The sequence below is a fragment of the Chrysemys picta genome, chromosome 1 (assembly GCF_011386835.1).
Source record: "Chrysemys picta bellii isolate R12L10 chromosome 1, ASM1138683v2, whole genome shotgun sequence".
Classification (NCBI taxonomy): Eukaryota; Metazoa; Chordata; order Testudines; family Emydidae; genus Chrysemys; species Chrysemys picta.
Window position 1 is genome coordinate 16754462 of NC_088791.1, and position 18253 is coordinate 16772714.

Genomic DNA, 18253 nt, shown 5'->3' on the forward strand with positions numbered 1-18253 from the left:
GAGGGTGGTGAAGCACTGGAACGGGTTACCTAGGGAGGTGGTGGAATCTCCTTCCTTAGAGGTTTTTAAGGCCCGGCTTGACAAAGTTGGCTTGATTTAGTTGGTGTTGGTCCTGCTTTGAGCAGGGGATTGGACTAGAAGACCTCCTGAGGTCTTTTCCAACCCTAATATTCTATGAAGCTATGTTTATTGATAAACAGCCATTATAGAAAGTGAAGATAGTTATTTAATGGCTGGCTAGAAAAGGAATAATGTAGAGGAATCATTTCTACTGTGTAAACGCAAGTCTAAGGGTAGTTTCAAACTTTCTTCTTATTATTTTTCCTGCATATAACTTACATCACTAGCTGCTTGTGCATCTTGAAGGGACTGATGATAGTTAAAAAGGAAGTTATATTCTTTCACACATACAGAATTTCCATTATTTATAAGATTAGTAAGGAGAAGTAATATTGAGTGATATTGCAGAAGCTAATACTACTGTTTAATTAACAACTATTAGAATGTTAATACAGTTCCTTTTTTTCCACTTAAAATAAAACATTATAGAGACCCTGGGATTACAGCAAACATAGCTTTTCTTTTCAGTGATTCCCAAGATACAGTGATTTAAAAAAAACACATTCTTATCTGTTTACATGGGACAAATTCTAAACAGCCTAAACTATCCTGATTTATACGTGTCTCAAGGACCTAATTTTGTCTGCATTGTTCCACTTTTGTGCTTTAAATCCAGACTTTGTCACACATACAAGCACCTCAAAATACAAAGCAAAGCAGCATCCTATGAGAAGCTCTATCTATTAAAACAGAGTCAATGCAAATAATATAGGAGGAGGGCTTGGTGGAGTAGATTCCACAGTGGGATCCATGACATGGCCAAGACTTTGGAAACGTGGTTGCTTCTTTGGTGTCCTGTGAACGGCTTAGTCAGCAAATATTTAACTTTTTTTTAGTTCACGCTTCTCACATCTAGATGTGGTGACGGTTGTACATGTAAGACGGGTAGAGACCGTCGTAGTGATATTGACGCCATTGCTCGATCTGTTCCCGGCTTCTCTCCTGCTGCTCTGTAAATGGGGGTGGGAGCGGAAAGAACAAGAGACAATGTGAACTGCGATTCATTTTCTGACAACCAACTAATCTAATGCCAAATGTGCTAGCAGCATTGAAATGGTGGCAAGGACTGTTGGCTCTCAAATCTCCGACTGTGCATCCCTGTCTCTCAAGCGGTATGTAACATATAAAGGGAGGTTGTGGGGTAGTTTAAGCCCAATGTGCTTCCCCAAAGACGGAGGGTTTGAATGTAGGTGTTTGGCCCATTGTAAGGACAGCTGTCACTTGCAATGTTCAGCTCTGAATCCTTGTTTTGTGACTCTGGTCCACCTCTGATTTGGGAGCTTTCCTCAGCCCCATCTTTCAGTTGGAGTTTTAAAAAAACAAAAACAACAAATGTCAATGCAAATCTTGGTCAAAAGCACGAACTTGCACCTATTCTCATGATACATCCATGTGATGTGGCACTCACACAGTTTGGTGGTGGGTGCCGGTGCCAGTGCCAGTATAGGAGCCTAGAGAGAGATTTTTGCAGGATTTCCTTGCAAAACCCAAGCCTGCTCAGTTTTCTTGAAACAGGGTCTGGGTTTGCTCAGAAGTTTAGTGTTCATGAACATTAGCAAACCTTGCAACGTGCAGAGTTTCTAGACTGTAACAAAAAAGAGGTAAATTACATGGGCCTCTGGGTTTTGTTGTGAATATTTTGCACAGCATGACCCTCTTCCTACCTCCAACATATACTGGATCCAAGCTTACTATTTCAGGTTGATCTATCTAGGTACCTACCCGCCCCATCACTACAGTAGCTTTGTATTAACCTTGCAAACACACAATTAATGGGAGGGTTTTAATGTTCACTATGCGTGATCTTGGGGAAGTGGCGAAAGGTTGCCTTACATTTTATTTATTTCGATGTATGGTTCGTCAAATCATTCATTAACCCTTTAGCTGCTGGTCTGCCATAGGCCATGGTGCCACCCGTTTATATGCTACTGAAGTCACTGGAATGGTCCTAGCTGGCACATTTGATAGCACAGCAGGATGCATCACCTTGGCGTTGGGCTCTAGATGACCTAAGTTACTCTGAATGTCACACAATGGTGTCACTCACATTTGCCAACTGGGCTTTGAGTGTTCCAGATACGTCCCCCGTATATCTGGATCACATGGCTGCGTGAAGTCCAGATTAACTATCTGATGGATAAAGAATGCTCAAGCTATTGTCAAGTTAGCCTGCACCTGCTGTGCTGCTGAATGTAACAGGTGTGTGCTGATCACCCATTAACAAGTGTAAATTTTGGACTTCACATAAACTTTGGATAGGTGCATCTTAATATCCACACTCACTTAAGTACTTATTTGGTTGGACAATGCCGGTATTCTAAGGTTAATTTCAGTAGTATGGCACAGGCCCACCGCAGCACAGTGTGTCCAGTGCCGGGACTAGCAGGTAAAGGATAAAAATGGTCATCAGGTTTTTAGGCTTCTTAAGGCTACATTTAATTTCCTAAGGGCAGGTCTACACTATGGGGTTAAGTCAACCTAAGTTACGCAACTCCAGCTACGTGAATAACATAGCTGGAGTCAACGTACCTTAGGTCGACTTATTGCGGTGTCTACACCATGCTGGGTCGATGGTAGAAACTCTCCCACTGACTTACCTTATGCTTCTCATTCCAGTGGAGTAGCAGAGTCGACAGGAGAGCGATCAGCGATTGATTTAGTGCGTCTTCACAAGACCTGCTAAATCAACCCCCGGTGGATCGATTGCCACAGCATCGATCCATGGTAAGTGGAGACAAGCCCCGAGTCTCTTTTTTTCTCGAAGGCACAAATATAGACATTTTCCAAAGCACCATTTTAAAACAGTGTGGAGAGAGCACTGGACTGGGACCCGGGAGACCTGGAGTCTATTCCTAGCTGTGCTACTGGCCTGCTGAGTGGCCTTGGGCAAGTCATTTCACCATTATCTGCCTCGGTTTCCCCATCTGTAAAATGGGGATAATGATAGCGACTGTCTCTGTAAAGCGCTTTGAGATCTACTGATGAAAGGTGCTATATAAGAGGTGGATATTATTTATTTTAACTGGAAAGTCAGACTATTTTGTCAATCTTCTCAAAACAATAGACTTTCATATTCTGTACATGTGTCTCCAGGATAATTCTGGCATGAAACCAAAAATGTAATAAAGATGGGGCAATAAAAATAACTAACGCTTTTGGGTGAGTTCTTACCATTAGAATCATTTTCCTCTTTAAAAAGAATGTACAGCAGTGCTGCTTAGAATTTGTCTTGGTTAGCACCTCGATGGGAGGTTTCAGAAATACCTCAATGGATGTGTTTATTATGCCATCAAGTGAAAACCAGTCCCTTCCGTTGCTGTCTTTACTTTTGACCACTTCACCGAACAGTCATCCCACAAATGGTTTTCCCTACTCATTCTCTGGAAGAAACTAGCTGAAATGTCTATAAGGCCACTTGGTCATTTCTTTTGGGAAGGTCTGTCATGGAATGCTTTCTTACTGCAAGTATAGTCTCCACCGTACAGAAAAAATATGGAGGCATATCTGAAAGACCGTTGTCATAGGGTCATCCCTATCTCATAGTAATGGGAGTGCATCACACAAGAGCACTGGGTTTACTAACGAAATAACTGCGCTGTTAATGTCCCCCATTCGTACCCTGTCAATGAGGTCTTGGGTCTAAAGTTTGTTATGGGCAAAGTGAGAAAAGTATCAAGTGTAGGGAAAAAATATACATAGAAAGAAATGCTGCCATGACTGGAAGAAAGACAACCACGAAGAAAGAAAACTGTTCTTGTTTTATTTAGATGTCTATTTCCAGAAATTTGGAGGAACTATTTAGTTGCATACAACTAGTCTAAAAAGTCAATTTAAAAGTAATTTTGTCCTCTTTGTTCTCTTCAAGAACCCCTTCTAGACTGGATTATCTCATATTTTTGTTGGATAAATATACAAAAAAACTGGACATCTTTCCACTTATATCAATACAATGGCTAAGAAGCAAAAATATTTTCATTAGTGACTTGAATAATGGAATGGAGAGTATGCTTATAATATATGTAGATGACCCCAAGGTAGGAGGTGTTGCAAGTACTTTGGAGGACAAGATTAGAATTCCAAACGACATGGATAAATTGGAGAATTGGTCTGAAGTCAATAAGATGAAATTCAATAAAGATAAGTGCAAAGTACTACATTTAGGAAGGAAAAATGAAATGCACAAAATGGGAAATAACTGGCTAGGCAGTAGCACGGCTGAAGAGGATCTGGAAGTTGCAATGGATCCCAAATTGAATGTGAATCAACAATGTGTTGCGGTTGCGAAAAAGGCTAATATCATGCTGGGGTGTATTAACAGTAGTGTTGTGTGTAAGACATGGAAGATAATAGTCTACTCGGCACTAGTGCAGCTTCAGCTGGAGTTTGTGTCCTGTTCTAGGAGCCACACTCTAGGAAAGTTGTGGACAAACTGGAGAAAGTCCAGAGGAGCGCAACAAAAACGATCAAAGGTTTAGAACATCTGACTAAGAGGAAAGATGGGAAAAAATTGCCTTGTTTTGGCTTGAGGAAAGAAGGCTGAGGGGGGACCTTGTAACAGTCACCAAATATGTGAAGGGGTGTTATAAAGAGGACAGTGATCAATTGTTCTCCATGTCCACTGAAGATAGGACAAGAAGGAACGGGCTTAATCTGTAGCCTGGGAGATTTGGGTTAGATATTAGGAAAAACTTTCTAACTCTAAGGGTAGTTAAACTCTGGAATAGGCTTTCAAGGGAGGTTGTGGAATCCCCGTCACTGGAGGATTTTAAGGACAGGTTGAACAAACACCTGTCAGGGATGGTCTAGGTTTACTTGGTAAGCGTGAGGGGCTGGACTTGATGACCTCTTGAGGTCCCTTCCAGACCTACATTTCTATGATGTTCTACTTTGCCTTTCTCTAACATTGTTCATTCAGGGATCCGAAAGTGATTTACAAGCATTAATTAATCAGGCCCCACAGTTCCTCTCTGATGTAGCCTAACTTTACAGATGGGTAAACTAGGCAAGTCATTCCTCAATGTCACACAGCAAGTCATTGGCTCATGTTCTGGGCTTCTGCTCAAATTTTTAGAGCACTGGACTGAGAGTCAGGTGACCTGGGTTCTAGTCCCAGTTCTGTTGTTTGACCTTTATCAGAACACGTATCCCCACTGTGTATTGGTTTATCCATGTGCTAATCTTTAATTGATAAATGCAGGGAAATTGCTAGTAAAAGCTGCCTCTCACCTCCTTGTTCTATGATACTGCATGCAGCCGGCATTTAAAACTACCCACTCTTCAATCTCCTGCGGTTTTGTATAGTGATTCTATTGCTAAACACAGAGTGCTACTGTCATGCACATTCCTCAGATGGAAGTGTTACCATGCAGGATGCAAAGCCCAATTGAAACCAGAGGGGTTTCAGATATGTGGGATGTGGAATGCCCCCAAATGATGGCCTCCAGGTACAGTGTGTGGCATGGAGGAGTTGCTGCTCATACTGGTTAGCGGTGACTTTATAAGAGCAGTCTGCTGGCTAGAATGTGTGGAAGCAGTGAGGAAATGCAATCCAAGAGACATTCTCCATTCCTAAATTCCCATCCCAATAAACGGAAGCCTGATTCCAGCAGCGCTTTTCATCTTAAGGCAATAAATAAAACCTCATGGAATAGGCTTTCGCAGTGGCAGTGTCCTCCAGGCAGTGACAGTGAAGAGACTCCATAGAATCACTCCGAGGAAATGCAAACCTGGAATCCCATTATATCTTCCTAACTAGAATTAGAGCATCACCAGTAGGTGGGGATATAAATCATATGGTATAGGACAGAACATTGAGCCTGTGGGAATGAACGATGTGAAACCTCTATAGAATTTGGCAAGAGTTGCTCTCTCGAGCAAAGAGTTTGATTGCAAGTTCTTTGGGGCAGGGGCTGTCATTTATTATACGTTTGTACAGCACCTAGCGTAACAGGGCCCAACCTCATTGTGGCCTTTAGGTGCTGCCACCATATCAATGTTAAATAACAATGATAATAATAATATCCTGCCAGCCTCCATCTAAAGTTTCACAATTTGTTGTTTTGCTGTTCTTACCTTTACGTTCTTCCTTGACAAAATTCTCAAACTCGTTCCTTTGCTCTTCAAAGTACTCCCTCCTTTGCTCGTCAGCAATCAGCATTTGCCGGGTCTCCGCTGCGTAAGAGATGTTGATCGTATTAGCAACAAAAAAATCTTAAGAAGCCAGAGCATAACTTTTGTCCTCAAAACCCAATGAATCTGATTAGCCTTGTATAGCCGCACCTGTATCCTGGGCTTTCACTGCAGGCTTAGTTGTTAAAATCCTTGTTTACAGGAGGCTTTCTAAGAACTAGACAATCTGTATTTCATCATCCCGTTGTGCAGCACAATGAAACAATACATGCAATGATGCTGGTAGAGAAATTGCTAGCTCCTGTGTTATGCCTTTTAAATTCCATAGGTAAAACACAGGTTGTTCTAATTTAGTTTGGTGGATTGTAGTTATCATATTTGGCCAATGATTTAAAACCCTGTGATAATGATTTAAAACCCTGTGATAAATGTCTACTAGTTAAAACTTCCTAATAAAAATTTCCCAATGAAAATGAAATCTTATGACATTAGCTGGCTTTGGGGTATTATTACAATGTCAAAATGCATACCATGTTTGTTGAAAAGTTCGCTATGTTTTCAAATAGACAGGAGCCCAAATTGAAGCCTCTGATACAGTCAACCTTTAATTTCAGGGTGTGTATTGGAATCAAAGCCTTGATTCCGAACCTGATTGTGTTTTGGGATTGTGTTCCCAATCTTTGACCCTGCTCTGTGCCCTTTCAGCTGTTCCAATGGGGGACAGAGAGCTGGCTGAAACAGCTGGCTGGAGAACTGCTCTTCCACAGGGGAATTCCAGGGTGGCAAAGATGACATAGCAGGCTCCTCCTCTCGTGGCATAGTCATCTCCTCTTCTCTGGGGCATGCTGGGGCAGGAGGTGGTATGGCAAGAGTCCCTTGTGCTCCAGCAATCCTGGTCGACCGAATAGCTCCTAGGGGGCTATAAACAGCCAGCATAATTTAGAGTAGACTTCAAGTCTCTCTAAATTGCACTGGGGGCCAAACCGGACCCTGGCTGTCCCCAAGACTGGCGAGGCAGCAAGATGACCTAATACCCTTCTGTCTCTACCTTTTGGATCTTGAACCAAGGATCTGGCCCTGGTTTGGATATAGCCCCAGATGGTGGAAATCTTGTGTGACTTTCTTCAGTCACACTATTTCCGCCCAAGATGGCAGAAAGTGAACAGGAAAAGCTAATTTTGTGAGATTTCCGCCATTTTGGGTTGAAATCTCATTAAAACAGCTAGGAAGATGACATCATCTTGCCCTGGTTTGGTCATTTGCACCTTGCCTGGTGATAATTTAGGGTCCAATCTTAGAAGGGTCCTCTCTCCCAGAAGATGAATTTTTCGGGAAAGTGAGTTTTAGTTGAAATTTGGTAAGATTTTCTTTCCCTCTGTTTCTTACATCACTCTTTCTCTCTCTCCTTTTACCTGTTGGCTTGCATGAAAATGCAAAGTAAATAACCAGTTTCTATTTACAGCCATTCTTAAAATATGGCTTTATAAATTATGGTCTTGCTCAGTGGATGGGCAGACCTAGATAGGGTAACTTTGGTTTAGGGACCCAGGAGAATTTTTACCAGATAGTTTGTTGAATCAATTCCCAAAGAGTTCAAGTGTTTTTTCAGGCAATAAGCAACATGAACAAGATAAAAGCTCCAACCACAGACCACTCATTTCCCCTGTACTAGTGCTTTGCTGCAGAGGTAGCAACCCACACTTGTGACAAGGAAGGTTAAACTCTCAAGAACCAGGCCTGTCCCGTCCCACCCTATTATCAAATAGGATGCAACCAAAGAAAAGGCTCTCAGACAATTGAATAAATCTCATTGTACACATGAGACTGGGAATGGAACTGAGAGAATCCTGAAGACTGTTACTGGATAACTGAGGGCGCAAGCCAAAGGAGCCTGTTTGAACGACAATGGAGTTGGCTAATCCTGCCCCTTCCAAAGATTGCCATGAGTCAATATTGTCTAGGAGAGATTCTGGGAAGGAACACTTGTAAATGACAATGGAAAGCAAGAGCTGTGACCACTTTATAGAAAGCCTTTGCCATACACTTGTATGGTTCCTAGTGTAACACCAACAGACCCTGGTCATCAGCGGGCAGGATTGAACCGGGGAGCTCTGGAGCTTAGTGCATGAGCCTCTACCGCATGAGCTAAAAGCCAACTGGCTGTTAGCTCAGGCTGTAGAACAGACTCATTTTCTCTCTCTCTTTAAGTGGCTTGGTGCCACTAGATGGGACAGAACACCACACCCAGAAGGTGTGTGGGTTACACTGGCACAATGGGGCGTCACCGTGGGGGCAATGTAAATGTTAAATACTGATAATCAAGTCTAATCCTATAAACAAATGAAATTGTTTGTATTGACGGCCCTACATGTCATTAGTGGAAAGACTATAGGTATTCAAAATAGAGAAGGTCCAACAGGTCTCCTTAGCCAATGCAAAAAGAACATGAAAGAACAATATTCCAGTCCAGTGCTTCAGAGGCAGAGCAAAGTGAATTTCAGATGAGTAGAAAGAAGTGAGGGATGGAATCCAGGAAGCAAACTTGAGGAGGTGGAAAATGAATGCTTTTCCTTGAGATAGAATAAGCAGGAGGAGTTCACGCAACAGAGCAGAGCTAAATTCTGTATCGTGCTAGACTTGGCACCAATGAAAGAAAATTGCAATTAGCTCATTTTCTTTGGGTTTGTTTAAGGTATAGATATTGATAATAGGTATTAAATCAATTCCCATGTGTAGGTATTTTTAAAAGTAGTTGAACACCTGAAAGTTAAGAAACCTGCTTTGTGACATTGGAAAAGAGATGAATGTAAGAATAGCTTTGAGAAAGTGGATTATAAATATATTGGCTTGAAAGAAGAAGGTAACATCACCACTGATTAAAGAACTGTAGGAAATAGATGAGAATGGCTGAGGAAAATGGAAGGGAACAAGTATTGAGTTAATCTTCTGTTCCAAGATCTATCGTAGTTCTGGATGAGGTATCGACCCCAAGGTAGAGCACTGCACAATTAGTTATATTTGGAAGGTGTTCCTCTGAAACATCCAGTAATATTGGCCACTGTTGGCAGATGGGCCTGTGGTCTGCTCCAGTCTGCCAACTACTTAAGGTCTCGTGTTTCTGGACTCAACCTAGAATAAACAGTATTTTATGTTCTCCTTCTCATTGGCATCACTTTGAATGTGTACCAATGCTGGGGTACAGGTCTTTGCTTGTTGGGGGAAGGGGAAAACCGCCCTTACATTTAGCATATGATCATCTATGTTGGTACTCAGACTCGGTTCAGATGTGGACTGATTAGACTGGAAGTTTAGCAGTCTTCAGTTGGGTTTCAGGTTGGGTTTGGGCAACTGGAAATATCCTTATTTCCGGACAGTGCTGGAGAGGCACAGGCTCCTTGCATTTTTTTTTTTTTTATGATGAGTGATAGGAAAAAAACCTGATGGGTCAAATTCCTCTTTCACCTACAGCAGCATAAATCCAGTGTAACACCACTCGGAGTAACTGAAAGAAAAATATGGGCCAGTGCCTCTTTCTAAAACATCAGGCTACAGAATAAGGAAGATGTACTATAAGCTTCCCGAATGTGCCTCAATTTTGATCTGCCATGCACATTGCCAGTCAGATCCAGGACACCAGGACATCTCCAACGTATAATTTTCTGTTCATGCTAAATATTCCCAGAGGATTAGGACAAAAAGCACCATGCTCCTCTTAACCCATAATGTAGGGATGTGATCGGAATTGTGCACCGATGAAAGGCTGGTAATGTAACCAACTGTGCCATCTGATGCTAGTGTTGGACAAGAATGAGTACCTCCAAACTATCTTGAGTGGGAGGAAATTGTTCTGGTTCCCATCAGCCAAAGCCTGGCTGTATCTCTATCTGGATGCAACCCTTTATAGAATAAACCAGTACTTGTTTGATGGAGGGTGAGTAGCCTATTTTTCTGCCATGGTTCAGAGACACTTCTACATCACTTAATAGCAAAGGAAGTGCCTGACAGTTAGCCCTTTGTGTTACAGGACACAAATATCATGAAACTGTTTAATTTATTAAGCACTTTATTGCCAAGCACATGTGTGCTGCACATGGTGAGAGGGGAGGCCATCAACAGTAAAATCATAATCTGGGCCCAGTGTCCCAGCTAAAGCTCCCCATCACCAGATCACTAATGCATGGAAGGATGGATGGAAATGGAGGTTCTTGGTTAAACTGGATTAAACAGAAAGGATGTACAATGACTCTGTGGATTCTGGATAGACGTTGTTAGGGAGGGAATTCTACAGATCAGACCTTCCCACTACAAAGCTCTGTATCTCAGCCTGATCCCAGATTGAACATCAGGAGGCTGAATCATGGACAGTCCCGCTGCTCAGTTATTTTGTGGAACATCATCCACAAGTAATGACCATATAATCTGCACGCCTATGCATATTTAATAAAACCAATGGGCCAAATTTTGCTCCGAGTCACAGCAGTGTAAACCCGTTCACTTCAGTGGAATTGTGTATTGGAATAGTGACTTTCAGTGGGTTTACCCTGATGCAAATGAGAATACATTCTGACCCAATGACTTTATTAAATGTCTGGGAAAATAGGTTACATGGTATATTGCTTCTGGACAATCGCCCATCAAGTAACTGAGATCAGCAATGGAATGGCAGAAGGTTAATCGTGCTCACTTTATATAACCCTAAAAAATTGCACCTCATTAAAATATTACTGTATCGGTTACCTCAAAGCAAGTATTGTTTTTATAGACCCTGTTATAACTTACCTGTAATGTTAGAAGGGACACACACTATCCTTCTCCTCCTATATGTTTATTACCCAATTACATGGACACTACCTGGTAATTACAATGTAATTAAATAGTCAACGGTTAACATACTATTATATAGTAGATACATGATATTTGTGCCCTGTATTTTAAAGTGTTACCAGTTAAATCAGCTCTTCCTTGCCCTTTAACTGAGCTAATTTTCATATTATTACTGAAAGGTTAACATCTCTCCCAATAACCTAGCTGACGTTTTGTTGAACCAGAGGACAGATAAATTCACTGACTTGGGACTGTTATCCTCTTCAGTGCTTCAGCAAACAAGCCATGTGAATTCAGTTATGTTTTCCATCCCATGTGGAAATTAAACGGTGTTGCAGAAGCCAGGTGCATATTTCTTAATGCTACATTGGCAAATGTTTTCCAAGAAGAGCTGAAAACACTCATTCAGCACCGGGCCTGAAACCTGCTTGTTATTTACCAGCTTTCATAAGATGACGGTGTGAAAGGAGCTGAGGAGAGGAACTAAATAAGCCCCTATATTCACTTCACCGTGCTGTCCTGCACCTCCTACAACAGCCTGCTGAGCTCGGTCTGCCCTGCTATATGTCTCAGCCCTTTTGAAAACCGAGGAATTGGCATCCACTTCAGTGCTATTAGCCAATTTCAAGAGATTTTGTGGATGAAAAATATTTCATTTTCCAAAGTTACCTCTTGCCTCATTTAAAAAGATGCCAATGAACAAACCTCATTTTGGAGAATTCAGTAACGACCGATCCCTTCACCCACCCAGAAATGATTCGATATGCCCTAAATCTTCCAAACTGGAAGTCTATAAAGTTCAATTTTTTGTCCTCCTCCCATATTATTTTTATTCAATTAATAAAAATTACATTTCCACCCCCTCTCGCTCACACACTATCCCTTTGGCTGCCCCCGCCCCCCAATTGCTCTTTGTAGGTACATTCCATAATTTAAAATGTAGATAATTGAGAAGAAACCTGTTCTAATCCAAAAGCAACAACAACAACTTTGATCGGTGAATAAATCCTTGTAGAGAGTAGCAGGCAACTTAGGACTGTCTCAAGGGAAGCGGGAGATGAAAGAGGGGCAAAGAAAATACAGCTTTCCATAAACACTCCTGAACAACCTCACCATTGAGCTCATCTCTGGATTTGGTGGCTCGCTTGCCACGCTTTTTGAAGAAGTTAGAGGCATCCGATTCTTGTATAAAAATCTTCTTTTTCACACCTGAAAGCAAAAAGAGAGGACTTGATCGGCCCTGGATAGTAAATAGGGGCATCAATGTACATTTGAAAGCCGTAGGAGCAACTTTTCTCCTCTCCCTCCTAAAATTTGCAGCTCCACTTACTTTCCTTGTCGTCTTCCCCAGCTGCCTTCCTGGTGCCCACAGCAGCGCTGTCGCTTTCCTCAAGAACTGGATGACAACAGCACAAACATAGTATTGAGTTCAGTGAAGAAATGCAGCATCCCACAGGAAAAACCTCAAGCAGATGTTGAAAGCTGCTACCTGCTAAAACCCTAAAAATCCTGCAGTCCACTAACAACCTGCCTGGGAAATTCACTTTTACACAGCAAAAGCAACAGTACAATCAGCAGCTATGCAGATATATATTTTTGTGTTCCCAGTTTTTATTTTTGTAGAAAATCATAACAATAGCAATTAACAAGACCTATAAGGACATTTAGTCCAGTTTATCCCATTATATTTAAAAAATTGTCTGTGTATTCTTCGTGTAACTTAATGCCTTAATCCTTTAGAGATTGTAATAGATTACAGTGGATTAGATTAGCTTCTCACAGATTCTCATGCTCATTTGACTAGCAATGTGGACAATGACCATGTTCTTATGTTACCCCAATGACACGAGTTCAGATTTCTCTCATTCCTTCCTGAAATTCTATGTTTCCTGCTAGCATTATTAGTACTCTGGATCATACATACCAACCAAGAGCACAAAAGTTGCAAGGCAAGAGAGAAAAAGGATTTCTTTCCAGTTCATCTTTGTTGCGCTCCGGTTGACTCCTCTGAAAAATAGTGACTATCACAAGAAGTTTCCTGAGATCTGCTTGCAAATTCCTCCTGTTAGCTGGAAAAGGAAGCAGGGAGCTGGGATGTCGGGGGAAGGAGGGGCACAGGGTAGCACTCCTTGCCAGCCCAAAGGAGGTTTCAGGCAACTTGAAAACATCTATATGAGATATATCCTGTGGTCATCAGCATTTTGATGGAAGTCAGAGTTACAAACTGACAGGCAGTTGGGATGGCCTGGCTGGGAGATGACTATTATAAGCAAAAGATTATACAGCATATTCTTTTTGTCATCTATTGTATATAGTTTAAAGTGCAATTAAGCTCCGGGGAAAAAACCCTTTGTACTTGGCAGATCTGCTCTCTGCCTGTATCAGAGTCAAATCTAGTGAGTTTAGTGGCTATAAGAAGTTTTTAGTGCTTTTTAAACTTCCGTTAGCCCTCCAGAGGCAGCACAGCTAAGAAAGGAGCCTGGTTCTATTGCTGTTAGTGCATTACTAGCAGAATGGTTTACTATGTTCATTCATTTACACCTGTGCAAGTGCCATTGAAGGCAATGCGACTGCACAAGTGTCACTGAGGACATAAACATTAGGGCCTGAATTCTCAGATGCACAAAGGCCCCTTCACATAGCACTGTACATTACATAGTGTCTGGAATTCTATCCCTCTGATCTTCTGGAAAGCCATTGAGTATGTGCCCAGAGCTGGGAATATGTAGCAGCAGCACAGTCAAACCTTGTTTATCTTAACAGTATGTGGAATATAAAAATAATGTGGAGAAGGTTGGGAGGAGTTTGGCTACCTAATGAGTATGATGCAGGTCAAGAGACATGACCTCATGTTAAATAAGAGGAATTTTTGGACAACTGTGGCTCAGGTAACCAAAGTTTTAGTGTAACACCTTGTCTGATGTTTGGATGGATGTTTGAATTGCCTGACTTCTTGAAGAACTCCAAAAGAACGTGAATATTGCCTAGGGCTACTTTTGAGCTTCTTATATTATCATATTGCAGGGCACTCATCTGTGGAAATGGTTTTCAGAAACTTACATTCTGGAAATAAGACTAACAGATTTTAAGGCCAGTAGGAACCGTTACAATCACCTCGTGCATAGCACAAGCCGTAGAATGTCACCCAGTGATTTCTGCATCAAGTCCAACAACTTTAGGCTAAGCTTCAGCATATCTCTTAGGATGACATCCTATCTTGACTTACAGACTTCAAGCGGTGGAGAATCTATCACATCGCTTGTTGGCTTATTCCAATGGGTAAGTACCCTCACTTTTAAATATGTACACCTCATTTCCAGGTTGAATTTGTCTAGCTTTGGCTTCCAGACATTGGATCTTGTTATACCTTTGTCTGCTAGATGAAAGCACCCTCTAGTAACAACTATCTATACTTTCTGCCATTTCAGTATCTAAATCTGTGTGCATTAGAGGGAAACTGTAAATTCAAGAAAATTAATTCTAGGAAGGTAGAGGGGAAAACTGCAACATGAATTAAAGTCAAGAAAGATATAAATTCAGTTGGTGGCATCAGTTCACATTGCCTGTTATATCAGAAGGGAGCATAGAAACAACCTGAGTGAAGGGAAAGGGGTGTTTTACATAGAAAAGGGGGTGATCTCTCTCTTTCAGTGATGAATATTGAGGGGCAAAGATTCACATGCTGGACTGGACATTCCAAGGGTCAGGAAAATTGTGTTGGCAGTAGTCAGGTAATGGAATATACATGAGGGTTTGAAAATAAATAATGTGAATGCTAGAGCTGTGCACTTGGCTTCGTAGCCTGAGAATTCAGTGAATGCGTGGTTTGTGTTCTGAATTCCCTGTGGGTCTTGACATTTTGGCACAAGTTGGGAGTCACACTTCTTATGTACAGTATGTGAAATGGGTAAGTCACCAGACCTGTCTGGATCCTGGATCCCGTCTGCTTTTATTAATGATGAATTACCCACCATAAAAAAAGAAAAGACAAATATCAGCTTTGCGTTTCCTCAATTAAAATGATGTATTTATTAGCCACTTAAACAATTAATCAATTAATAGAATTAATTAATCGACAATTAATAGAATTATTCCATCAGGACATGCTGGCGGAAACACAATAGCACCCGGCACAATTTGCCACATTGGATCACACAGAGCCCAGCATCCTGATTCCAGTAGTGGCCAATACCTGAAGAAGATGAAAAGAGCCAACAATGGAGGCTTGCAAAGTGTGGAAATTCTATTCTCCGACTCCAAAGCATGAGATGGGTTAAATTTATTATTTCATAAAAGGAGAAGGGAGACTAATGAACATAAAGTTAGCCAGACAAGGTGGGTGAGGTAATATCTTCATCTCGGTGCGACTCAAAAGCTTATCTCTGTTATCAACAGAAGCTCACCCAGTAAAGATATTACCTCACCCGCCTTGTCTCTTTAATATCCTGGGACCGACATGGCTACAACTACACTACTTAAAGTTAACAAGTTCTTTTTCTCCCTTCTGCTGCAGGGTTGGGCCGCTGCCGGGGTCAACAGCTGGATGGGAGTCTTTCAAGGAAAACCTATGATGCCGGAGGAAGTATTGCTGGTGGTTCATCAGTAGCTAGCGCTCTTCCAGCCAACTACTGATCTAACATAGCAGCAGCAGGTTCTATGCTGCTGGAGGTACTTTAGGCTTCTGGTTGCATTATTAAATGAAGGTCTTGAATATTTGTGATCCTGAACTATGCCATGGTATTTTTTGCAATAATAAGGAATGTTAACCCAGGTTTTTTTTCCACACACACAGATAAAATGGTGATAAAATACCTGGACAAACAGATTAGATTAAATTAATTACATTCTATTTACATAAATTCCTCCTATAATTTCAGTATTCTTATTCACCCCTTGAACAACTGTTGCATCATGCACCAGAGGTGGCTTCCTTTCATTGGTGGGTGTGGTGAATCCTATATTATAGAGGTTGCTTGTCTGTGACCTTCAATACAAAGGATGAAAACCATTTTCTGTGATAACTCGCTGTTTGCACATGCTCATAATTTTTGAAATAACTTTTAGGGATAAAATTTTCCATTCTTGCCTAAAGGGGAGTTTTCTTGGAAAATTCAAGCTAAATTCTTTCTTTCTTTCTTGTTCAGCACACATGAAAAAAAATATTTAACAAAGAAAACTTTTTGTCAACATGATTACAGAAGAAATGGTTGAAGCTTGAAACCAGGACATAATCCAACTAATGAGGCTGAGGTATAAGATATGGTTTTATTTAATTTAACAAATTTATGCAGTTGCAGTATTGCCAATCCCAAGTGCCAACCCACACAAATATTGAAATTGACTTTAAAATAATGCTTTTTTAAAAAAATAATGCTTTTTTTTTTTTGCTTTTAGGGTTTGGGGCCTTTAGGGTGCACTACAGTCATGTTTTCAAGCTTTTCTCCATAACCATGAGTGGCTAGAAGCTTCCTTGAAAGCTGAGATTCTTGTGCAATCACAAGACTCCAGGAGCTGGGACTTAAGACCACCACCAAATATCATGAGATTCAAAATAAAATCATAACACAGATTATAACCATTTGAAACGAAGAGTAATAACCCAGCACAATACGGAACTGAATTCTATAGATGCACACTCAGAAAACAACAAATCCTAAACGTGGTGCCCAGCCCAGGTTGGGCTGGGTGCTAGGCAGATATGCATGGGAAAAGAATCCTGTGCTGTTGTGTAAAGGTGTGGGCTGTCCCCATAAACCCCCTTGGAACACAGTGTGGTGTTGCACATATGCTCTGCCTTAATTTCCCCTGATTGGGGCAGCAATACATTTTCTATAACAGCCCCAGGCAAGGAGAAGCCAACATATCGTAACAAAATAGCACATCCCTGTTTCTTAAAGCTTCAGAGCAGGGGAAATTACAATAAACCAGGGGTAGGCAACCTATGACACGCGTGCCGAAGGCGGCACGCAAGCTGATTTTCAGTGGCACTCACACTGCCCGGGTCCTGGCCACCTTTCCGGGGGGCTCTGCATTTTAATTTAATTTTAAATGAAGCTTCTTAAACATTTTAAAAACCTTATTTACTTTACATACAACAATAGTTTAGTTCTATATTATAGACTTAGAGAAAGAGACCTTCTAAAAACATAAAAATGTATTACTGGCACGCAAAACCTTAAATTAGAGTGAACAAATGAAGACTCGGCACACCACTTCTGAAAGATTGCTGACCCCTGCACTAAACAGTTTGTTATAAGTTCAATATCTGTCTTAACCATACTACCACACAGGGGAGACAGGTTTCCAGCAATGAATTTGTCAATGCTCAGCTGAGTCTATATCACATGCTCCCCTTTGGGTTACTTTGTTCAGTGGCAATAAAGAAAATGGGCTCTGTCCTATTTCTATTGAACCCAGTGGCAAAACTTACATGGATTTAAATGGGATCAGACTCAGCCTATCAATAGTACAGAATAGCAAGGCCAAAAATATTATTTTCTGGCAGTTAAGCTCAATAACAAATGCTACTGGAGGGAAAACAAATCCCAAGACTAACACTCTTTCCAAATCTGTGATCAAAGGTTTGCATAGTGTGAGAAGATGTTAGGGACATAAATCAATCAAGTTGGGGGGCAGATGCATCACACCGCAACTTATAGAGGAGCATTATGTTGTTCTTCCCTCCTACTAGAACTAACCATAGTCCAAAGCTCAGCTAAGGGAGAGCTTTCGAGGCTGGTTTCTCCTACATTTGGCCATACTGAAATGCATATTGTGTGCTTGTGTCTAGTTTACCAAGCAATGCAGATCAGTCTATATCAGTGACCTGTCCTCTTCGTTCGTTACCATGTCCCTAATCTTTGTGTCATAAGCAATCTTTATCAGTGATAATTTTATATTTTCTTCCAGGTCATTGATAACAATATTAAATACCATTGAGCCAAGACCCAATCCCTATAGGACCCCCTAAAGACACACCTGCTCAATGATGATTCCCTATTTACAATTACATTTTGAGACCTGTTAGCCAGTTTTTAATTCATGTAATATGTGTCATGTTGATTTTGTATTGTTCTAGTTTCTTAATCAAATTGTTGTGCAGTCAAATGCCTTACAGATCATAAGAGTTGGAAGGGACCTCAGAAGGTCATCTAATCCAACCCCTTCTCAAAGCAGGACC

The 18253-nt window shown here is 41.2% G+C and overlaps 1 protein-coding gene across 1 annotated transcript; it reads right to left on the minus strand.

Annotated features, from left to right (window-relative positions):
• Positions 1-457: 457 nt before the first annotated feature.
• UCMA (upper zone of growth plate and cartilage matrix associated) lies at positions 458-13177 on the minus strand. The gene is made up of 5 exons (XM_005305019.4): positions 12998-13177; positions 12404-12469; positions 12187-12282; positions 6193-6291; positions 458-1070 (listed from the first exon to the last, which is right to left on the minus strand). The coding sequence occupies exons 1-5, from the start codon at positions 13053-13055 to the stop codon at positions 973-975; spliced, it is 417 nt and encodes a 138-aa protein (XP_005305076.1). The 5' UTR covers positions 13056-13177; the 3' UTR covers positions 458-972.
• Positions 13178-18253: the final 5076 nt, after the last annotated feature.

What these genes read in the sequence shown, in the direction of transcription:
- UCMA (XM_005305019.4), bottom strand. Translation starts at nt 13,055, where the DNA reads ATGAACTGGAAAGAAATCCTTTTTCTCTCTTGCCTTGCAACTTTTGTG. An exon ending in AACTTTTGTGCTCTTGGTTG is followed by an intron (nt 12,470 to 12,997) that starts GTATGTATGATC and finishes GTTGTCATCCAG; the next exon opens with TTCTTGAGGAAAGCGACAGC. An exon ending in ATCCAGAGATGAGCTCAATG is followed by an intron (nt 6,292 to 12,186) that starts GTGAGGTTGTTC and finishes TCTCTTACGCAG; the next exon opens with CGGAGACCCGGCAAATGCTG.